Source organism: Python bivittatus, unplaced genomic scaffold (assembly GCF_059951505.1).
Source record: "Python bivittatus isolate LINGU-HERP-01145 unplaced genomic scaffold, Pbiv_v1 ctg000700_np1212, whole genome shotgun sequence".
NCBI lineage: Eukaryota > Metazoa > Chordata > Lepidosauria > Squamata > Pythonidae > Python > Python bivittatus.
Genome location: NW_028277098.1, coordinates 56,086,002 through 56,110,111, shown reverse-complemented (window position 1 = coordinate 56,110,111; position 24,110 = coordinate 56,086,002). Strand labels below are relative to the sequence as shown.

At 39.9% G+C, this 24,110-nt stretch overlaps 1 protein-coding gene across 2 annotated transcripts; it reads left to right on the top strand.

Moving 5' to 3' along the window:
• Window positions 1-580: 580 nt before the first annotated feature.
• Window positions 581-6,589, top strand: SRSF3 (serine and arginine rich splicing factor 3). 2 transcript variants are annotated; one of them, XM_025163252.2, is made up of 7 exons: window positions 581-748; window positions 1,281-1,345; window positions 1,728-1,935; window positions 2,627-2,761; window positions 4,763-4,801; window positions 5,458-5,544; window positions 5,745-6,589. In XM_025163252.2, exons 3-7 carry the CDS (start codon window positions 1,730-1,732, stop codon window positions 5,770-5,772), a joined length of 495 nt encoding a protein of 164 aa, XP_025019020.1. In that variant the 5' UTR covers window positions 581-748; window positions 1,281-1,345; window positions 1,728-1,729; the 3' UTR covers window positions 5,773-6,589. The 2 variants fall into 2 exon arrangements, with proteins under 2 accessions (XP_025019020.1, XP_007423054.1); XM_007422992.4 differs by lacking the exon at window positions 1,281-1,345.
• The last annotated feature ends 17,521 nt before the right edge of the window (window positions 6,590-24,110 follow it).

The window sequence follows — 24,110 nt, the reverse complement described above, 5'->3', positions numbered from 1 at the left end:
GAGTATATAGAATGAAGTGAATTTCATTTAGCGCTTGGACCAGCAGTATCCTAAACATAGCTGTAACATTACAAGGTTTGGAAAGCCAGGTCCGGACAAGCGTCCCTCCACCCCTGTTTTTCCCCTTTTCTTTTCTGCAACACAATGCGGTTTGTGGTTAAGGTTGCATTAGAGAGTCCTGGTATTCCAAAACACTCAGCAACTGTTCCACAGAAAGAACGGGACGCATTTAAAAAAAAAAAAACCTCTCCAGCCTTTACGCTTTGGGAGGAAAATGCTGAGCGCAAAACACGTCCGACCTAATCCAAGCCTCTTCCTGGGCCTCCACGAGGTACGAGCCCCACCGATCCTTTTCTTCTCCTCCCTCCCCAACTTCTCTGCGGTTACTATAACGGTTGCTATGGCGAGCGGGACCTGCCCGCCGACCAGCTTTCTGAGTCTGAGCTGTGCTCCAGGAAGAGGGTAGGGTGCAGGAGAATGTCAATCATCGGAGAGGTGTTTTGTTATTGGCGAACGTTTTGGTCACGTGCTGATTGAGCAGGACGTATATAAACTCAGGGCGTGGAGGTGCTGTCCGCCATTTTGTCCAGTGCGGAGAAGTAAGAGAGGCAGTGGAATCGAGTCTTGGCGGGAAAGCAAGCGACTCCGACCGCGCTTAGGGGGTTGCAGGACGAAGTAGAGGAGGCGAGGAAGGAAAAAGACTAGCAGCCGCTCACGGGAGTCTTTTACGCTCCTGGCCAGGAAGCCGGTGAGGGAGGGGATGGGTCGGCGTAGAAGGCCTCGCGGTTGTATTAAGCGGACAAAGAGCCGCCGCCATTTTGTGTGATCGGATAGCGCCAAGGATATTGTGCTGGGATGTTGATTGCGTACATGGGAGAGAAGATGGACTGATGGGCTGTTGTTTCCTGCTGTGCTCGCAGCCGAGGCGAACGAGGGATAGTCAAAGGAGGAAGGGGAATTGGGGTTGTGAGGGAATCCCACAGCTACTCAATTATGGTAAAAGCGGTTGAGGAAGGGCGCGCCATCTTCTAGGCATAACGATATATTTGCTTGTGGGTGAGCACGAGGTTTACTTCTCTGGTATGCTCATCTGGCTACCTGATGAAAGGCTTTCCTTGGGGATCTGGTGATATATGTACTTTGAATAGCAGCGATCGGAAGAAACAGAAGTGTAGCAAAATGGGAAACATCGGCTGCTGCTTAACCTCCAGATTTTTTTAAAATTTATTTTTTTATTTAGATTCTTTTTACCCTGCCTTTGTTGTTTCTATAAATAACAGAAGGCGGCAAACGTACCCAGTAGTCCTTCCTCCTCCTATTTTCCCCACAACAACAACCCTGTGAGGTGAGTAGGGCTGAGAGAGTGACTGGCCCAAAGTCACCCAGCCGGCTTTCATGCTTAAGGCGGGACTAGAATTTAGAGTCTCCTGCTTTCTAGCCTTGTGGCCTTAACCCCTAGATCAAACTAATTCGGGTCTCCAAATTAAGATTATTTGAAATTAAGTTTCAGATTATATCCGAACAATTTTCTATAAATGTGAACATTTATGAATTCAGAGAAGTTGATTGTTGGCAATGATTTTTCAAAAATTTAGTGTTATCTGTAATAATGCTGTATGTCATTTGTAAGATTCTCTTGTGTTTTGGTAATCAATACGTGGATTAGCTTGCGCTATGATTATTTTCACTTTTGCACGTATCGATTACCATTTTTGCATGAATTTCAGAGATGCATCGTGATTCGTGTCCACTGGACTGCAAGGTTTATGTGGGAAACCTTGGGAACAATGGCAACAAAACTGAATTGGAACGAGCTTTTGGCTACTATGGACCACTGCGTAGTGTGTGGGTTGCTAGAAATCCCCCTGGTTTTGCTTTTGTTGAATTTGAAGATCCACGGGATGCTGCTGATGCAGTGAGAGAACTAGATGGGAGGTAAACTTCTCTGATTTTCTTGGGAAACCTGCAAGTGAGCGTTCTGATTTTAAAAAAAATAATAAAAGTTAGTGGTATGAATAATGCAGAACAGCACATTAAAATATTCCTTTAAAAGGATTTGAAGTTGACTTTTTTGGGGTGGTTTTACTAAGGAATAGTACTGATCTAGTAATGAAAAGAGAAATAAAATATATTTGTATGAAATGTCATTAGCTTGGGAAAGATTTTAATTTGAAAGCAACTCAGAGAAATATACTCAGATATTTTTATTGCCTGATTTTAGAAATACTGTGTTACTTCTGTTGTTTGGTGTTTTAGTATTCAAAATATAAAGCATTCTTAATGCTTAGGAATAATGAGTCAATCCAACCATACTGGCAGTAAAATGCATGTTCATTTTTTTAAAATATTTGCATTTGTACTGAAAACTTAAAACTGAAGTCAAAAGGCATTTTGTAATGAAATCGTTTGCATGTGAGCAATGGGATAAAGTAAATAGATTGGTTTGCAAAATTCTGTGTTCAGATAATTCTGATCATTGACTATGCTGATGGGAATTGTTCAAAACATTGGAAGGTCCCAGGTGTCTCCCAGTATAGAGAATTGAATGAGCAAATGCCTTTCGGTTGTTTGACTTAAATGATGTATTTAAAAAACAATGTATTTAAAAATGAATCATCTTTCCCAGAACGCTGTGTGGATGTCGTGTCAGGGTGGAACTGTCCAATGGTGAAAAACGCAGTCGGAACCGTGGCCCACCTCCTTCATGGGGTAGACGTCCTCGAGATGATTATCGCAGGAGAAGTCCTCCGCCTCGCCGCAGGTATCCAGGATGAAAGAACTTTCATAGTGATGTTGGCAGTATTACCATTTTGGCATAATAGACTTTTAAAAACATACATGTGTCTATATCAAATCACCGAATTCTAAAGCATTAAGCAGGTGTTAGAGGGATACACTTTGTTGAACACTGGCTTCTGTCCTTGGGTACCTATACCAGTTGATAGTATCCTCTAACATGGAATATCGTCTTTTCTTCTGAGGTCTGTCCATCTACTAGTCACTTCCTTTTTCGTCCCAGTACTTCAGCTTGTTTTTTTGCTTTTCTTTACTTCATTGTTGATAAACATTACATACAACAGCTTGGATTTTTTTTCACTGAGTTTGTTTTTTCTTTAGCACAAATGATGCTAAGCAGGCAACTGTTTTAAGGATTCTGAAGCAATGAATAGTTACTCAGCTAAATTTTGACTGTAATAAGACTGTTGAAATATTATTGCCTCATTTGAATTCTGCAGTTATGAATTCCCAAACAAAGCAGATTTTTACTTGATAATGCATCCTCTGACCTGGACAAATTGATTGAGTGTTAAATACTCACTTCAGTACTTAAAACCTGATTTCTGCAAGGGCTGATCTCAACCTATTGCAGGTGAATGAAGTCCATACAAAATAAGAGTGAAACCTGTTCCCTTTCACTGTAGAACACAATAGGAGTATTTGTTAGCTAATAGATGGTTGTACTGATGGCTTGTTTTTCATTTTTTTATGCTTTTTGGTCCATCTATTAATAAAAATGAACCCGTTACAGAGTCACCATCATGTCTCTTCTCACCACCCTCTGAGTCTGCATTAGCCAGTCAACTAGCCCTTTCAGCGTCATGTGACCAGCGCGCCCCATTCAGCTTGGCTGGTGTCGTTTCACATGACCCAGGCATGGCCAGTCATCAGGTTGCACCGCCCTTTGGTTCCCGAGCATGCTGTTTTCTCTCAGCCTTCTCTCCAACCTTAACCAAATCGGCAGCAGCCACCTCGACCGCCCACACATTCCCGGCCAATCAGCTCAGCTGTTTATTTACCAAATGTCTTCACAACAACTACAGCAGCAGCCTTCGGCTAACAAAAAAGCAGGAAAAATCCACAACACCCCCTTCGCCAACCAACTAAATACAACGCAACATCTGGCAAAACCTTTTCAGCAAATTCTTCTTGGCAGTCAGTCCGGCAGCCTCACCTCACCATTTCTAGCTTGTTGAAACCAAAAACTAGTAAGTTTTTCCTGCTTATACAGTTTACTGCTGGTTAAAATAAGGAGTAAGCGGCTTATAAGTAATTATTTTTTCTCAATCAAAGGCTGGCTGTGCATAATTTCGTGGTAACATACATATGTTGCTTGGATAAAACTTTTAAGGGTGTTAAGGAATCTAATATAAATAACTAAACTGCAGTATATTTGCATGTGAGATGGGCAAACTTAATTGCTAACTTTGTTTTTCCTTGCAAACAACTGCCACCTCCTTTCACCTTTAAACTGTTTTACTAACGATTTCAGAACAATTACTTTTTGGGATAAACTGGGCAAGCTAAGGTTCTTTAGACTAAACACACTATGACCGTTTAAAAATTACATTCACAGATGCAGCTCTAATGTCATTGTCACTGTGTGCATTAGTCTTTCACTTGGTACCTTATGTCTTGTTGAGGACTCTGCCTTGCATGGGTTCCAAAATACTAGTTATACCAATTTTGGAACTACTTGTGGGACTTTGGTATAGTCTTTTAGGCAGTGGATTTTGTTGAGATGGAAGTGCTGCATTGGACAGGTTTGCTGTGACATGGTATTAGTTAAAACAAACTCATGGCTGGAAACATGCTGATCACGCTGAGTCTTTTTAATGCCTGAATCTTTCCATTTTGCTGGACGATGGGTGCAATTTATCTTGGCGCATTCACTGGGCCCAACAGTGACTTGACAAGTTGGGAATTACCTCACCTCAGTAGTGTTGAATTGATGAAAAGACTCACCTTTCTTTTTTGATTGTAGATCTCCACGAAGGAGGAGTTTTTCCCGTAGTCGCAGCAGGTAAATTGTTGAGGCTGATCATGCATTGCTGTACTATTTCACACATAGAAATAAAGAAACTTTCCTTGTGTCTTTAAACAGTTAACACTAATACAATACAGAAGAACAATAATACAAGTCTGAATTCACTGTTATGCAAATAGACTTCCTTTGTAGATCTGGGAAGAGCGAGAGTAATACATTAGTCGTCCGTACACTAGATGGATGGATATTGCTGAACATAATTCGCCTATAAAAAACAGTTAAACTTTAAAAATGGCCTCTTCTACTAATTTGTCAAGAGAAGTTTTAATATTGAATTAGTTTATGGGTGAATTGCTATAACTGGTGAATTTATTATTTGCAATTTATTCTAAAATCACCTTTGGCTTTTTCTAATGTTAAATATTCAGATATTTATGTCAAATATTCAGATTCAGTCAAATCTATTATTTGGAATTGCCAAGCGTAGTCTGAAGCATTATAGAGCTTGATACATCACAGCTCTAAGTCACTCTAGAGAATAGAGCTTGTATGTATACTTTAGCCACAAGTGTTAATTGAAAATTTTCTAATACAATATTGCTATTCTGAGACTGACATTGATAAACACTATCTTCTAGACCTCTTGGTTTTTGATATACCTTAGTTTATAATGCTGAATATTCCTCTTGTAGGTCCCTTTCTAGAGATAGAAGGAGAGAAAGATCACTCTCAAGGGAGAGAAATCATAAGCCTTCCCGTTCATTTTCCAGATCTCGTAGGTAAGAATGCGTGTGCATGTTCAGGTATTGGAGCATTTCAAAGTATGTTAAAATGTAATGCATTTGACTGTATGCAGGCCAAGGTGAATATTCAAATGAAAATTAGACTTGTATAATAGTTATATTATGATACTGAAGTATATTTGAATGAGAGTCCATTTATCATTGTTTAACTAAATTTTTTGTTAAACTCTGTCTAGCCGTTCCAGGTCAAATGACAGGAAATAGAACTTCAGGAAGAGTGGTGTACAGGAAGTCACAATTAGATCTGAAGAAAGTATGTACAGAACATTGTTTTCTTTAAGAACTCATAAAGCTTGGTGCATTTTAAAAATGTTTTAGTTGTCAAATTTTGTTTCTCTTGTAACAGGTGACATGTAACAGTTGTGAAAATGTATATGGTTTTGAGCAGGTCATACAAAGTGTAATAAGCCTGTTGCTCTACAGTGTACCCTTAAGCATAAACTGCATTAATGTTAGCCAGTTACCTTGCATAGAACTTCCAAATCCTCAAAAGTCCTACAGCGACAAATGTTTATAGTCTTCTGCGTCATATTCTGGAATCTGCAGAATCTAAACTCATAAATTACCACATGAACTTAAAAATCATGAGCATTTGCTATAATTGTGAATGGACAATCTGCAGTGTGAAATGTGGAGACTTAATTAGTTGGCCAGAATAAACTTAATGGCTAACAAGAAGACTGAAAACTTTGTAGCTAGCCTTTTTTTCTAAACCTGTTTGCGAGTTCTGATTTATACCAGAATTATCTTTATTATGCACAGTGCAAATTAAATCTTACACTTTTGTGTAGAGCACTACTGCTAAAACAGTTTTGTAATACAAATTAAGAACTGTTGATTGGATAAGTACATATGTATAAGGGTACATTGTAGATAGAAATTTTCCTCATTGTGTAAAAGTTGTCTTGTCACTGTAAACTCTTGGAGATATTTGGATTAAAGTTTTTGTTACAAATCGTTCTAAAGTATTTAACTCTTGTATCTTGACAACAATTCATGCAAAATAAAACATCTAAGTTGATTTTTATATAGCTTAATTCAAATCTGTTATGCACAATTCGAAGGCACATTCAAACTTAATTGTTAATGCTTGGATAATTCACTATTTAGATTAAGTTCACATAAGTAGCAAGCTCCTTTTGAATTTTGTCTGATCTGAAGATAACTGTTTTGATTGAGGTATAAGTTAGCAACTATAATAACTTCCAAACAAATTCTAATACTGTTTGGCTTAGCATGTTGTCTTCCATTACTCTTGCATTTGAGTAATAAAGAATTCAAGCTTTAACACCAAAAGTTAGCTTGCTACTCTGCAAGTAAAAATAAAATACAGGCATTATTTTTGTTATGTTTACGGAGCTTTAAAATGCCCTCCTTTAAATATTGCATGCAATATTTATCCATATAAGCCTTTGATGGCTTGTGATTTGAATGCCAAAATGTACATTGATCTTGTACCCCAGATATTTATTGGTCTTATGCATTTAGATTAAATCCATGCCAGTGGGGGAAAAAATCTGGTTTAATTTCCTTACATAGCTTTCAAAAAATCATCTGAAGATCCTAAATGTTTTTCTCTTAAATAGAGGGTCTTCAAAAGGGGGTAAAACATCAAATAGGAATTAAGACTTAATATACTCTGTCAAGTTATATCAGACATAAAGCATTCCATGCACAGTTCACCTTGTAGTAGCCCATGGTGGAAACAAGTGTTTAAAGGGAGCTGAACTAATAGATTCAAAACATTTCATGTACAGACATATATGAGAAGAATAAATGTGATCTTATCTTGCATATAAGCCTGCTTCAGTCTTCATAGACATTGGATGTCTAGTTGAAAGTGGGTACAGGCAGTCCCCAGGTTAAGAATTCCGACTTACATACTTATGAACAGGCTGCCTATTACTAAAAATGGTGGATGGTGTTCTCCTTCCTTGAGCTGACAAACCACTGAAGCCGTGTAATGTTTTCATGAACTGCTGAAGCCGCGTGTTTTTAATATGCAGCCTGTTTTTAGTGGTTCATGAAAACATTGGCTTCAGCGGTTTGTCAGCTCAAAGAAGAACGCCATCTGCCATTTTTAGTAAGTCTGTTCGTAAGTACGAGTTCCGACTTACATACAAATTTGAGTTAAAGACAGACTCAGGAATGGATCTCGTTCTTAACCCGGGGACTACCTGTAATGAGGATATTGTTTATTTAAGAGTAACTGGCTGGTACCTAGCTGATGTTGGCTGATCTTGAAAAACTACAGGACCTGGTTAGTACTTGGATGGAAGGCCAGGAGGTAATTCTAGGGCTTTAGGTTAGATAGGTGTTGAAAAAAGTAGATAGTGGCAGCCACCTTTGTGTGATAGCCAAGAACAGTAAAATCAGTCCATATAGTCACCAGGAGTTCAACTCACCTAGCATGTACTATAGTTCATGCTCCAGTGATGAAGCAGCCCAAAGTCAATGCTACATTCTTTAAAAAAACTAATAGTAACTGCTAGGTTCCAGTTGGTTATTTTTACAAGAAGATGGTATATTTAAAGAGCAACAACAACAAAAAGACTTCTATCTTTTGTTCTGCATGTTAGTTGCATACCTTTGTTAAATTTGACCTTTCTTAGTTTGCAAATCTCCCCTAAACATGAAGTTCTGAAACTTGTATAGGGGATATACTACAGAGCCTCACTGTGAAACAATTGTGTAATAAATCCTGGTAATTCAGGTATGTGTTAAGTAAATCAAAGAAAGAAAATGGATATATTCTTATGCTAGCTGTATAGAATTTTAGTTTTCTTGGTCTAAGCAGAGTAGCAACTATCTTATTTTTGTTGCTGTTCTGATCTGTGAAAGGACCTTATCTTTTACAGGGCTGGACCTCTTCCTCTCCACAGTATATGTTCGCAATAGCTGATGGATTTTTAAAACTAAATTTCCTTTAATAGAAAAATAAGTATAAACCAATCTTTTTTTAAAAATATGTTTTCACTTAAAGATTGCATTATAGTGGGTTGCACATGCATCATACATCAGTTGGATAAGGTGTGTGGTATCCAACCCACAGAGTTCTAAATGTTCCTTCAGTTTTAATAGGCTGTGATACTGTAGGTAGCCACTACTACAGTTAATACTGTACATTACTGCCCAAAGTGCTGTAATGTAGTAAAGGAAATTTTGCACTCACTTCTGTACTATAGAAAGTGCATGCAGAGTCAGAAAATTACATCTAACCTGAGTTGTAATGAAGGCTTGTAATTTGCTTTTGACTTGACTTGTACAGAATGCAAATAAACTCTTGTCACACTAGTCACCGCTTGAGATTCTGGTAGCAGTGGTATCACTGTAACCATTGATCAGAATCAGTTGGTGATTTTGCAGTTATCAGAGTTCCAGCTGGGAACTAGGATATTCTACTCTTCAGCACTTAATGAAGTAGGACAGTATAAGCATAATCCGTATCTTTATTTCTCCCGAGAGGTTATATCACCTTGCAGTTTGTTGGTAGGTATATAGAAAATTACCATTTTTCCAGTGAAATTATTAAATGCATGCTTAATTGAATCAATATTGTCATTGCTTATTCAGTTCACTCTATATTGGGGCTGAGTGAAAGGAAACTTTTTTTTGGTTTGTTAATTTAAAAATCTAATTTAAAATTTTAATTAAAAATAGATGGTTAAAGAACAAGGAAGAAAACCAAAAATTCAATAGACAACAAAACATTTTACACGTGGACTGTATCTACATAGAAATATGTTGTGGGAATCCTCTACATATCATTGAAGATTCAGTAAAAAAGAATGGTAATACGACAAAATCTTTGGGAAATGACCTATGTTTTATATAGAGGTGGTGATGAACCTAGGCCCTCTAGGTATTTCTGACTTCCAACTCGTATAATCCTTAGTTGATGTTGGCAACAGTTTTTCATGCTTCAGCCTGCAATTAACGTAAATCAGAAATGTACTACAATTAATGTAGTAAATTCTTTTTCTAGTCTCTCTATATACTTGAAGATGCTTGATTCCTGTGTCCTAGGTGTGTGCATGAAATGGAAAATGTCTTTTTGTTTCAAACACCAAACATTACAATCCAGAAGTTCTACCAATCCATTTTGGGCAACAACATTTATGAAAATTGAACAGTTTTCAGATGTTTTGGCCATGAGAAAAAATTGCATTCAGAGCAAGAAAAGGGTAACTCTTTGCTGCCATTTGTGCAGGCCAAATTAAGCTGCAAAATCTTAGCTTTCTTTAAATTTAGAGCAGCCATTTTCCTTGGAGGTATAGGCATTCTAATGGAATGTGAGGAAAACTAGGCTTACTGCCTGATCTCTTGCATGAGAGAGAACACTTTCAATCAGTCCTATCCCCAGGGCAAGAAAATATCCTGGCAGAAAATATTAACTTCCAGTCAGATTATATTTACGTATACAGAATGTGAATTACATTTAAATTGTCAATACTCCACATACAAAACAATACTTGTGTGACTTTTGCATGTAACTTATTTTTACACTTCTGAGTGCTAAAGGGACAGAAGAACTGTAGCAAACAGGTCAAGTTCAAATGTGCCTTTGCAGCAAAATGCACCATGGGCAGCATCAACAGTGCACAAGAGGAGTAGGGTACCCAATCCATCCAGAATCTTTACATTTTTAAAATACACTCTTAAATTTCTATAAAAAGGGCGTAAGAGAATGAATGACACCCAAGTCCAAACTTAAGCCAACCAACCCATTACTGTATTCTTCCCTTTCAAATGCACTCAGTCAGAAACTCCGAAAGAGCTGATATGACCAAAGAAAGCCATCAGTACAGAACATTTGGGGAAAAAATACAGATGGTAATAGCTTGCTGAATCTAGTTATGCATATACACACTTTGATCTTGTTAATTGTGGAGCTTTCAACATGCCTTTGAAGTTGAAGACACTGCACATATAAAGGCATTCTGAATCTTAACATCAACAGGAAACAAGAACATACACAGGGTGCACCATATTGTACACACATCTAAGAAGCAAACCAAGCTAATATGAACTAGTATTTTTTGCATTGAAATCACTTGTATTTTATTTATATAGTCCATCTCACACAAGGTGACTGAACAGTGTACATTTAAACATGGCAGTGCATTCACTAATACAGGAACATATTTGATGTTACCTTCAGCATTCCCTTTTTTCCTTCAAAAGCTGCACATGCTAACTCTCACCCATGGGAAGTTCAGCTTCCCTACAGGAATCTTGAAAAAAAAGGTAATCTTGCAAGCAGTCATGCAGTGAAATGATGAACGAGGAAGAACAGCCACCTTTGGGTTGTATGGTCTGCTGCTGGCCAGAGCATTTCCGTGCTGTATGTGTGTGATATGCATATGGCTTCAGAACTGTCATGCCCTGATCTGGTAGGTCAGAGACTAGGGCCCAGCAAGACAATTATTGGTCATTCATGGGGTTGAAGGAAGGTGGAAAGACAAGGCATGAATTCCACTGCAACTCAGCGCAGGGACTAGATAAATCCATATGGATCCTCTTCCACTATGAGTGTTCAGTGGTTGCTGAGTGACTGAAAGGATCAGTGAATTATGTGGATCGCATTGGATTGCATTTCTCAGGTGACGTGAGTCAGAGACCATCTTAAGAGATCATCTTAAAGAGGATAAGTCCCATCAAGTTCATATCCAGGTGTGAACTGTGGGGTATTGCCACACCATTTAGCCTAGAGAGCTTTGTCTTGCTCAGGACCCTAGTTGGTGAGCAAGAGGCATACAGCTGGACAACCGTTGCTGGATCTGGTGAGACCTTGACAAGCAGGTTCGACTTCTCGCTTTCCTCTGGAAAGTAACTTTTCCACTGAAGTTGGGCCTGTCAAGCAGAATCCCATGCCAGAATTGGCTCTTGCTAGGAGAGGAATGTCCAACTCCCTTGTCTCAGCTGCACTTCTGTCCTTCATCTAGGCTGCTTTAGCAACCAAAATCTCTCTCGGGGGCGGACATAGATTGCTTCCTTCACCTTTGGGTGAGAGACTGGCAAATGCTTCCTAAGAACTCAAGGGTTTTGGTCTTTGCAGGACTCCAGTGTGATTGGGCTGCCAGGGCCATGCCATCCTTGGACTCCAGGTTCTCTTGGAGTTTACCCAAGCACTTCTTGAAGGAAAAAAAGTAGAAACTGTCTCAGTATGGCTATTTCTGCACTTAGATTTCTTGCAAAGAATGGCTCAAGGGCATATACTGCCTTAGCCATGAGTCCCCACTCTCAGTTTGAGGAAACTAATGGCCAAGCATCTTGCCATGTCATTGGTGGCTATCTGCTACTCAAGCAGCCTCTTTAAAAAGTAATTAGGAGTTTCATCAGATGGGAACATGAGTCTAGCATCCACCTCTCCTTCACACTCAGGTGGAAATAAACAGGAATCTTACAACATTTGTCCATTAAAGCAGTGGTGACAGGCTGTAATAAACCTGGTGCTGGCCCTCTGCAGACCAAGACCATCTCATAAGTTGATAAGTTGCTCTTCATAGATCGGCTCCACTGTGACCATAAAACGACAGCTGAAATTTGGCAGCCCAGGGTTCAGTGCCGGTTGCTCAAACAATCAGCTCAACTACGTGGTTAATGTCTGTGCACTTCTCATTTGCCACATGAACCACATCTAGCATTTCAGCATGAAGCAGCATCTACCTGTGCCTGAGTCCTGCAACATGGGAAGTGCTGGGCCTACTGCAGCAGACATCTCACCCCTCTCCCACCAGTGAGTGGTGAGGGAGAGGTAAAAGCGTCCTCCGTCTCAATGGGATCAAATGTCTGAAGTGGAGTGGACGCCAGTACTAGGGCTGCTGCCTTGCCCTGAGGGAGGAAGGGGAGCACCACTCACTTGCTGAAGGTATGGGCATGTGGTATTCAAAGGCAATTACATGGAGGAGATGCCAGTTGAATGGCTGAACATCCAAAGCTATCATCTCAAGGGTGGCATGTGTCATGTTTGATGCCTTGAACCGCTCTGCCACTTGCCGCCTGCTGCAACCACTGTGCAGACATATTGCTCTGCTTAAGAGCAGAAGCCTTGTTGCTAATCAACAAAATAGGTACCCAGTACTGCCAGAGGCAGGAGGGAGACCCTAATGATGTCTAAATAGGAGATGAAGTATCTGTGAGGTTGAAAGATGCCCCATCTCCTCCCTATGCTGATCTGTACGTTATAGGAATTATAGACCGAAAGCATGTGTCTCTAAGAGCAAGTGTTTCCATCCTGTGCTGCCCTTGACCATTCAGTATATCCACTTTGATGGTATTGGTGGTCTGCAGGGATGTCTGAAGCACCATTACTACCACATACTACAGACTCAGATTCAGGATTCAGATTCAGGAAAGGGCAGCTATCTGCCTGACTTTCCGCTCAGCACTTGGGTTGGTAACTGAGGAAAGTGGAGGGGCATCCACCATTGCCATCTGCTCTTGTGCAGTGGGTAGAACTCCTGCCCCAGCAATGGGTTCTTCCTGAGCCTCGCTCACCATGGTGTCTCCAGAGGGATGGGCAGGGGGTTCAGCTGAAGTCTCCTTACAGCAATACCCCTCTTTGTCCCCAGACCAGCAGACTTTGGCACTGCCCTCCCTTTGGCCTACCTCTCCCAGCAATGGGTACTTCAGTGGTTTGGGGTGGGTAAGGAGGATACAGTTTGAAAAAGGTCCCTGGCTAAGTCTGAAACTGGGGTGATGGTGGAGTTAAAAAGTTTTAAAAGCGAGTTCCTTTTTGGGACAGAAAAAGAATGGGCTGTTTATGCATGTATTCAGAAGGTAGTACAGTAGCACTGTCAGCCCCCCTCAGACTGGAAGAATCAGTTCCCCCTCATACAGCAGCAGGCTTATTTTGGGTACGGCATTTTTTGGGGTGAGGGAAATGTGCTTTTAAATTCAAACAAGGTCTGATTTGAAAAGTGAGGAAAAGGAAAATCCCTTTTTCCCTCCAGTCAAAACCACCATGCATCCCACTACACTGAATCAAAACTGAAATGACAACAACAACAACAGTAGTTAAAATGGGAGTGGGGCTACGGAGGTTGCCTTGTAGGCAGTCAGATAACCAGGTAGTTATCACCAGTCACCACATGTCCAGGAGCAACTCCAGTCCTGCTCTGAACCCTGTGCTCCCTTGCAGCAAGGTCTTCTGGTACCACCCTCCCTTGGCAGTCTTTTTCCAGATCCAAAATGGCTCCCTCTGTGCCTGGTGTTCCTTAAATGACTGCAGTTATTTATTTCTTTAATTAGTTTATTTAAAACATTTGTATAGCTGCCAATCTTAAACCGAACTCTGGGCAGCTTACGATCAAGAATAAAACCACATATACACAATAAAAACCAAAAACAGTAAAACCAATAACCAGAAAAACCTGGCACCACAACCACGATCCCTTAATGGAACCCATTCGTTCTCTCCCACTCTGAGCTCACCCTATCCCAATGCCTGGGGGAAAAGCCAGCTCTTTCCTGCTTTCTGGAGGGTTAAAAAGGTGGGGGGCTGCTGGATCTCTGGGGGAAGGGTGTTCCATAGGGCAGGGGCTGCAACAGAAATGTCACAAAGGTCATCCCCCACCCAGCCTAAACCAACAGTAGTACAGACCCCACCCTGTTCTACTGGTCCAGAAGGAGAACGCAAAAGAAGTACCCCAATTGCAACAATCAATACAGCATCCAGCCATAACAGCTAATATAGAACCTGAGAAACACTGTTTTTCAATCCATACTGGAAACAGCCTTCCTTTGGTCTGTGTCTGGAAAAAAACAACTGAAACACACATGTTTTGGTTCAGATGAAGACCACCCCAAATCAGCTGTTCCTTGCCTAGAACAGCCCATGCACAGAACATTTTGCATATTCCTTCCATTTCCCAATTGTTTTAATTTCAATTTCTCCAATCTGGCTCAAGCTCAGGCAGATCTAGTGTGGTAAGGGAAGAGTAAAATGTTCTGAAAATCTGGGGAGATTGATGAAACTGAGTTAAAGATAGTTATTTCCATGCAAAAAAATCAGCTTGTGCTTAAGGCTTAGCATCTCTTCTGTAGTTTTATTTTAGATTTAGGAACATTGTTTTGTACAACTCTGACCTGTGCTGCACCGGCTCAATTGCAGTTAAACAACCTCTGCTGGTTTAAGGGGCACATCTGACTTTCTCTGGCATGCCCAGGGCTGCACTCCAAAACTGAGTGGATCCAGGATCCATTTGAGGAGGGTTTGGGGATCCTAAAGTATGAAATAGGTACATTAAGCCTATGCAGAGCTTAAGACTGTACCCCTTAGGTTCCTTCCTTACAAAAAGAGATGAAAACTGAGGTCTACAAAAGGAGTACTGGCAGGCCACATGTCCACCGATCACGACACTTTTTGCACCTGGATCTGTGCAATGTGTAATCCTGGCCTATGTTTTCCAATAGATACCTTTAATTAGTTGTCCAATTTAATGAGAACCTAGCAATGTGTTGATACAATTCATGGTTTCCTTATTATGTGCAAAAAATAGTCCAGTGGGTGGCAGACTTTTAGTTACCAGAAGCTGGGAAGCATAGGGTGAGGCCTTTGTAACTGAATTTCAGATGAGAAAGAACCTCTTCTGGCTGCAGGATTTGGGAGATGCATACATTATTGGAGAGAGTAAAAGTGATTGAGTTTTACCCTCCGCATCTGTAGCAATTGGTTGCGTTACTAGCTGCACTGCATTTCTCTTTGCTGTAAACTCCTTGAGAGTTCTAGCAAGCATGCAGGATGTCTTGACCATGACACCATGAGGGAGTCTTGACCAATATCTGGTTAGGAAAGATACAGCAGAAGACATGCCAATCAAACTGCAGTAGCCTTCTGAATCTCCCAGGAATCCTCATCACCAGAGGATGAGAGCTGTAGGTTCCTAAATAATGTATGTTCTCAGCTGAATGCATTCTGCTGAAGTATAGTAAAAGATGCAAAACATAGTAACATTTGAAATCTTAAAATCTTCTATTTTCATCTGATAAAGATAAAATCTAAGCAAGTGACTAAAAAAACCAGAATATTGAAAACATAAGCTTTATACATTCTTTCATTTAACATATTTTTCCCAAAACCTAAAGTTTATTTTATTATATGAGGTCACTCAGGACAACAGCATCTTTCCAAACCATATTTATCCAAAGATATTGAACTCAGTGAATATACAGAAGCTGATATAATTTAAGAGAACATCCCCATTCTGAAATCTATTATAACTATAGCCATGGTTTACTGATACTGAAAGTTTACAAGCGAAGATTATACACATCCACACATATTCATCAGATTATTCCTTTTTGGAGTCAGCAACATTATGTAAATCCAAAAAAGAAGTGAGAACTAGTGACCAAAATAATCGAAAGGCAGGAGATTAAGAAGAAGAAATATAAATCTAGTTCACTCCAATACCATTCACTATACCTCTTCGTACCTTTCTATCCTTCCACCCAACTTTGCTTCCATCAGGTCCAGACACCTATGTATGCATTGCTATTTGTCACCTCTATTTTTTTGCAAATCTCATTAACTCCACCCTGATTCATTTGTTGATCCTGTTGCTATGTGCTCTATAATGAGTTGCTTTATCTCTGATCCAGAAACATTAATCAGTATAGAATTCAACCACCAGATTAGTCTCTGGCAAACCCAAAAGCCACCTATGCTAAAAGTTGTACACTGGCTGCCGATCCATTTCCAGGCAAAACGCAATGTGCAGGTTCTCTAAAGCCCTACACAGCTTGGGTCCATGTTAGCTGAAATAATCATCCTGCTGTAGAATCTACTCTGGGCGCTGAGGTCATTGGTGAGAGTTTGGCTACAGTTGCTGAAGCTCATCTGGTGATGAAGCAGGGTGAAGCCTGCTCTCTGTGGTCCTGGTGTCTGGAATACACTTCCTCTTTTGTGTTTTTATTGCAACCTTCCTCTTTTGTGTTTTTATTGTAACCTACTGTGAACCTCCAACAGCTGGTGAAATAAATAAAGCCCTTTCTGTCATTTAACCCTCCCTGCTTCAGAATTGCCATGTCACAGTGCTGCAATATTCACAGAGAAGCTACAAGTACCAGAATCCTTCTTTCTTTTCAGCTCTGACTAGGAACTTTTCTTAGAGATTTAAAGATATTAGAAAGCTTTAATAGACCTGGCCAAAAATCTACCAAACGTTCTCTATTGCACTCATACAGTCTGTCATTTCATGCAGAATAGAGAACTAAAATCTTAAGTGGATCAGGGATCTGAGCCTATTGCAAAAAGATTGGCTGGCAGTCCTGTGAGTTGTAGTCCAACATGAGAGCTCCATGTTTCAGTCATTAGATCAATTCCTCAGATGCTAGTACTATATTCCCTTTTTTTTGTTCTTTTGATTAAAAAAAAATTGAGATGGCATAAGGTTAACAATCCCTTAGCATTTGTCCACACTTTTTATTCAAAACGGATGAGCTTAATTATTTAACATTACCAATTAAAGTAAAGATGCAATAAAATAACCAGAACAAACTGTATTGAAGTGTATGTCAGGCTGATTCCGCATTATTTCTTCCATTTATTTCCCACATGTCTTCTAAGAAGCTCGAGATGGCATGCATGGATCACTCACGGGCCAGGTTAAGCTGAGAGAAAGTGACTGTTGAAAAGTCACCTAATTAGCTCCCCAATTAAATAGGAATTTGAACCTGGTCTCAATCCAGTACTAACCACTACTCTACCCCGGCTTGAGGACAAAGCAACCCCCGTCCCCACTTTGTTAATCCCCGGCGTTTCTCATCTTAATTTCCCAGAAAGTTCCAGTGCATCTTTCTTGTCTGCCGTTTTGTTGTCTGCAACAGCAATACAAGCAGGGGCCAAAATGGCTGTTGGCTCCCAGAACCAGACCTCTTCCACTCCCCCATGCCAAGCAGCACCAGTATCGTGGTGGAGCCTCTGGTGATCAGGGAAGTTAGCCTGTTTGCTGAAGGAAGATGTGTGCTGATGTTGCAGTTCACTTGGTTAGAGAACTATCTTGAACTGCAACGCCTAAACTAGAAACCTCCTTTTCTCTCTGCCACCGGGGCAGACACTCAGGGTTTATCTTGCACAGCAGAGGTTTTAATTCTTTCTGTAAAGACAGTTCAAAACCTCCCCAGCTGTATCCTGGTGGGTAAACTTGGCTGCTGGTCTCGCCTAAGGCATAACACGATCCTGGAAGATAGAATTATATTGTAGGGCAAGTTCAGGCTTGTCCTTGCCAAGTTATACACATCTGTGATGATTTCCAAGTGTCAGAGATTAAGAAATGACAACCGAGTGTAAAGAAGAGCTGTGTGCAGCTGGTCCCTTAGTAACAACCGCAACTTTGGCCATAGCAGCCACAGATTTCTAGCACGAGTACCATATTTCTGATGTTTTTTATAGCAGCCATGATGGTCCAATAAAAACAGGGTTGTTATATCTTTATGAGGGCAAACTAAAGTAGTGGATGTGCTTTGATTTCTACATTTGATATTAATGAAAAAGAAAAAGAGAAAGAAACAGAACAAGTATATGAGATGGAGGTTCTGGGTAAAATTAGTCCAATAGCACCTTGGGTACCACAAAATGACTTTGCATCTAATGCAATTTAGTTAAATCTGCATAGCTCCTCTTGGACTGCAACTTAAGACTTCTATAAACCATAGATAGATTTTTTCCCCATCATACCTCTGTGGAATATCACTTTTTAAAAGTTAATTTAGATCAGAAATTCGAATGCCTTCCCTTTCTCCGAGCCTGGAAACCAAGCAGAGCGGGAAGGAAGGATTCAGACTCATTGTACAAATGTTTTATACTGCTGTGTGAACTGGCGTGAAATTTAGCATGATGATTAACATTCATGTGTGCACGCATGCATGCATGTGTAACCTATTCAAGTGTGTGCATTTTAACCACGCTTTCCCAGCAATATCCTAGAAGCAAATAACTGATTCAAAACAATAATCTACGTTATTAAAAATCAGAAAAGAGTAGACACAGAATCAGATATTTCACATCACTTTTTGAGGAGAAAATATATCTATTTTTTCATTTTTAAATATAGAATCCATACGTATCTATCAGTACCCTGTTTATTATGAGTTATTAGTTGGTTGCAGTGTATATGTTGCCAGTGAACAGGTTATATTGCAGAAATATATTATTTATGGTGAGTGCATACAATGCATGGCTGGCTGTCTTTTTTGCATCTACAGTAACTAATTTGCTTTTTTTAAAAAAAAAAAATCAAGACTGTCCGTTAAGGTTCTGTTGATGGTCTTATACTGATTTTGTTTGGTATTAATAACTGATCTGGTTGATAACACTGACAATGAATAGGAAGCCTTTAAAATACAAAAATAATTACAGAAGTAAGCTTAGTTTCCATCCCTTTCCTTTAATAATGCATCTGCTAACACTTCTGGAGAGCTTTCAAGGGCAAGAATTGAGATGTTACGAGGAAGATCTCCCCATGTGCTCACTGGGCTTGCATTTGACACAGGATGAACACTTTAAAAAAATCCATCACTTTATGAAAGGACCAATTTAAAAGTAATCCTGGATGTGTATAGTAAGTACTCATGTTGGTGTTGATGCAGCCAGTAACATTTAAACTAGCTTGCTACTCTCGGCCTATTAGCCCAGACAGAATCTAAGGCCAGGATATATGAAATATAGGTGCTGATAACTGCATGCACCTGATTTAAGCATGATGCTGACTGGCTATCAGATCAATGCATGTAGCTTTTTCCTCCACTCATTTAAATGACAGTGATCTTGGGACTTAAGAACTGCCAGCTTCCCCCCTCTTCCCCCCAAATGCTTTTAATATTTGGATGAGTGGAAAATAGTGAGAGATGCTAGACTGTGTAAAGTAGCTTCTGTTTTTCCCAGTGCCCTGTAACTGTTAAACCACTGAGCTTTTCTGGGGGTGGGGGATATTATGGGACAGTGGCTAGACTTTCTAGCACCTTTCCCAAATAAGGATAAATTCAAGGCGATTATTTTTGGTATTTTAATTTATTGAAACATAGTATGTCATTCTGTAGTATGTCATTGCACTATGGTTAGCGTTAGGCTGAGTGCTAAAGAAAATCTAATTTGAAGACAAAAGTTAGTAGTTTGTTAAAAACATTAGCTGTATTCTGCCATAACACAAAACCATGAACAGCTGGTTTGCACACAAAGGTAAGCCAAAACTAAAACACTTTGTGGCTTAGCAAGAGCTATGAAATGAGTTGGATTGAGAGTATTTTGGAATTAGTGGATGTAATATAAATTATAGTACTATTAACAATTTAATTATTTTCTGCTGCATTCAGTGTTAAACCTATTTAGATGGCAGCACTGAGACAACCTTAGCTGATTTTGAAAAGCTAACTAGCATCAAGCCTTACTAGTTCTTGGATGGGAGACCACCAGGAAATCTTTGGGTCATACACTTGACTGGGAAGTTAAAAAAAAAATCTTGGAAGAAGGTGGTGGTAAGCTATTCCTTATTGCTGCCAATAAGCTATTTGGACATAATTATGTAGTCAACAGGAATTGAGCTGATCTTGAACTGGACTTTACTGTACCATGTTCAGTACTTCATATTCTCAGCACCTTCACTGGATAGGCAGATTTTCATTTATTCTCATCTAATAAAACATTATGCCAGCAATTCAGTTACAAAAGTGCTGTGCTTTTATACCTCTTGCTAATAATAACAACTAAATCAAACCTCTTTTTTTGCAACTGGATAATGCAATACATATTCATACAGAAATAAGTCCCTTTGTGTTTAACTTACTCCCGCATAAATAAAAATTAAACTGCATTAAGGGTAAGAGTCCTTAAAACATTATTGCCGCAATCTTCTGTTCACCTACCTCTAAGTAAATCCCATTGTTTTAATTGAAGATTTCCTGAAACAGATGTGCACAATACAGCGGGCAAATAATGAGGCAATAGGAATGAATACACAGTTCATGCCTGCAAGGATTAGGATCCCTGTATTCAGAAGGGAATCTAAACTTTACTGCTTAAAACATTTCAAGGCTGCTTCAAACCACACGAGCCCTCCGACAGCAGCTTATATGATAATGTGTCATGTAATTAAGTAGGAAAAATGAAGACTTAATGAACATCAGCAAGTATACGAGATAGCCAGACCAAACAATAATAAAATGATAATCAGATAAAAACCACGATCAGTCCGGTAAGAATACACTTGGGAAAAGGCCAAAGACCACAGATAACTCTTACTAACATATACTGTATACTCATTGCCTGATTTTCCCTTTCAGGATAAGCAACATTTATGCTGAAGTGCAAAGTGTAGAAAAAGAACGAGAAGTAGTAATTCAAGGCACGAGAGAAGAAAACACAAACAGAGCCCAACGTCGTTTGCAGCGATGCAGTTCGCTACACCTCTCCGTATCTTTCCATCCTCATAAACCATCCTTGCTTCCACTGTGTCTGTTTGTGACTTCATGCGCTGCCTTTGGCTCTTTAACTTTCTTACTTCTCTAGGAGACAGCGTGCTTAGTCACAATTCAGCTGCAGCAAGTGGGTAATTTAGGAAAAATAATTGTTGGAAGAAAAACTCAAGTAGTCCCTGCTGTCTTTTCAACGCAGTGCGCTGGAACAATGACATTTCTTTCCACCAGCCTAAATTCTCCGCCAGCCATAGGAAAATATTCCAGAAGCAATTATGTTAATGCCAGAGAATGAACTCAGAAATAAGTATGAATGAAAATGAATGGGGAGAAAGAATGAAATGAGCAGCTCGGGGAATACATCAAGCAGACTGCCTGGATCCAGCCACGTCACCCCCAGCCAAGAGAATTTGCTTCAGAAAATGTTCATCCATACTGTGTTTGGCAAGATTGTGTTTACACACTGCTGCATTCTGGATCCCATCAAGATGCTTTCCTAAATGGAGTGGACAGTGTCTGAATATGGTCTAGCAGGGAGGGAGTCAATTAAATTATCCAAATTAGGAGAGGGGCAGTGTTAATGAAGCATTCAGCGCTTTGTCGCTCTTGTCTTTCTTTCCTGGGAAAATCCTATTAGTATAAAAACACTTAATAGAGGCACTTCAAAGAGTTGGTGGGGAAACATTTTTCTTCTCTCGGATGTGAGCACCATTCAGCCAAACACAGGTTTCATTTAGGCTCTTACTGAAGCATGAGTCCCATTATGGGTGTTCACGTTTCTCCGCTTTCAGAAAAGATGCTTGTCAGTAGAGATAACAAAATCCATCAAAGAATTATGGCACAATCCAGGTCATGTTTACTTGGAAGTAAGCCCTGCTGAGCACAATGGGGCTTGAATACAAATACGTATATATATGATTGCAACCTTAAGAGCCAATTTCCACTGATGACAATATCTCTTTATGTATGCCTTTGGCACAATAGGTGTGAAACGGTAACTTTGCTGGTGGGAAGCCTTTGTCTCCCTCTTTGGAAAAAGATACAAGACACTCTCATGGGCATTTCAGGTCAGAATACTGAAACCTCCAAAATAAAGAAAGTGTTCAGGTAATGAAATATCTATACGGCGGGTTAAGACTTCGTAAATAGCTGTTGGCTTCCTGCAGGTAGATCATACTGCTAGCAAGCCACAGAGTAGACATTGAACTTTGGTGTGGGTGTGTATTGGGGAAGAAACTTAAAAGTTGAAAAGTGCTTGGGTCAAATCTAGAGCATTATACAAGACAGCATTGTGCTGGCTTTCTTCCTTAAATATGTGAAAGTGCCATTTTTCTGTATTTGTAAGAGAAAGATATTAGGGTGGCAGAGAATAGCTTCCAGATAAGCAAATACATATAAGAGTCCTGGAAGCTAAGTTATCATTTTAAAGACTCAGTGGGATCTGCAACAAAGTACAGTGGTGCCTCGGTTCATGAACTTAATTTGTTCCACCATTCTGGTTGCGAACCGAATTGGTCGCCAACCGAATCAAATTTTCCCATAAGGTTCAATGTAAATCAGGGTAATCCGTTCTGAACCATATGTATTTTTTTTTTAACCACAAAAATAAGAAACAAAGTACAGTACAGTACAGTATGAAGAGAGAGAACACTAACCTTGCTTGAGGCGACACCAAAAAGCTTCACAGCAAGTGTCTGTCTGCAACCACAATCTCGCCTAGAGGAAGTCACGACCACGTGTCAGAGCAGGGAAGATGGCCGCGGGTCGTGTTCGTCACCCGATGTGGAGTTTGCGAACAGAAGCAAAAATTTGCGAACACTGCTGTTCACGAACCGAATTGTTTGTGAACAAAAGTGTTCGTGAACTGAGGTATTACTGTAGTGCAGTGTGCAACATTCCTCCTCAGAGTTGTGGCCACTGTGTGTCTTTCCAAGATATTCTGTTCAGTTCCACCCCTCTACCCCTAGTTTTATGTCTAGAAGGAAACATTTTGTGACAAATAATTGTTACTTCCCCTCCCCAGCCCTGTAAAAAAGCCTACCAACTTAGGGATTTACTCAAATGTGTAGATGTGTCCTCTGCCTATACAGGTAGTCCTCAGTTAATGACCATAATTGGGACTGGCAACTCTGTCACTAAGCAATGCAGTCGTAAAGCAAAAAGTCATGTGACTGCACTGACTTACAGCAGCAGTTCCAGCAGTTCTGGTTGTAGTTATTAAGTGATTACAATGCAGTTGTTAAGTGCGATGTCACGTGATCACAACTTGCAACTTCCTAACATCTTCCCCATTGCCTTTGCTTGTCAGAAGCTGGCAGTGAAGGTTGCAAATGGCAATCATATGACTGTGGCCACTGTGACTGTTGTAATTACATACTGGTTGTCAAGTGCTCGAATTGTGATTGCATGACCATGGGGACGCTGTGACGGCCACAACTTCGAGGACCAGTCTCCTCATTCAACACCATTGTAACTTCAAACAATTGCTGAACAAGTGGTCGCTAAATGAGGACTATCTGTATAAGATTCCACCAAAAATTCATTAGCATATGGATTTTGCAGAATTATTAATGCACTTCTGAATTTTTAAATGTCTCACACTTCTAATATTCTATTTTTCTGACTAAATTGGTAAGTTACCAGTTGGTGACCAACTTATTTTGCATAATAACCAAATGAGTCCATCCATAGCACACAGTAACTATGAACAATGGTTTCTAGTTGCTTTTATCATACATGGGTTTGTTTTCAACCTCTTCAGCCATCTATTATAAAAGAGCCCCATTCATCGGTGGTTGTAAGAATATCTCATATATTTAGCTTTACTTCTTTGAAAAAAAATATCTGAAAGTATTGGATATGGAATAAATGTTGTTTTCAATTACTAATTTCCAAAAGAAGAGGTTGCTGCCTGTTTGCAAGACCGATTCCTCTCCCAGAGGTCTGGGACAGGCTGCAAATGTGTTCTCAGATGCATCTCTCTCTCTCTCTCACACACACACACACACACACCATGCTGTCATAACATCATACTGCATATCTTTTCATGCAGCCAATGTTTTGCTTAAAAAAGATCACCTCGCCCTGATGTACAATATTTGAACCTGATTAATCTGTGGCCCAGGAGA

Excerpts from the sequence above, each read along its gene's own strand:
- SRSF3 (XM_007422992.4), top strand. The coding sequence starts at position 1,730 with ATGCATCGTGATTCGTGTCCACTGGACTGCAAGGTTTATGTGGGAAAC. Across the intron at positions 2,762-4,762 it reads AGTCCTCCGCCTCGCCGCAG|ATCTCCACGAAGGAGGAGTT; the intron begins GTATCCAGGATG and ends TTTTGATTGTAG. Across the intron at positions 4,802-5,457 it reads TTTTCCCGTAGTCGCAGCAG|GTCCCTTTCTAGAGATAGAA; the intron begins GTAAATTGTTGA and ends TTCCTCTTGTAG.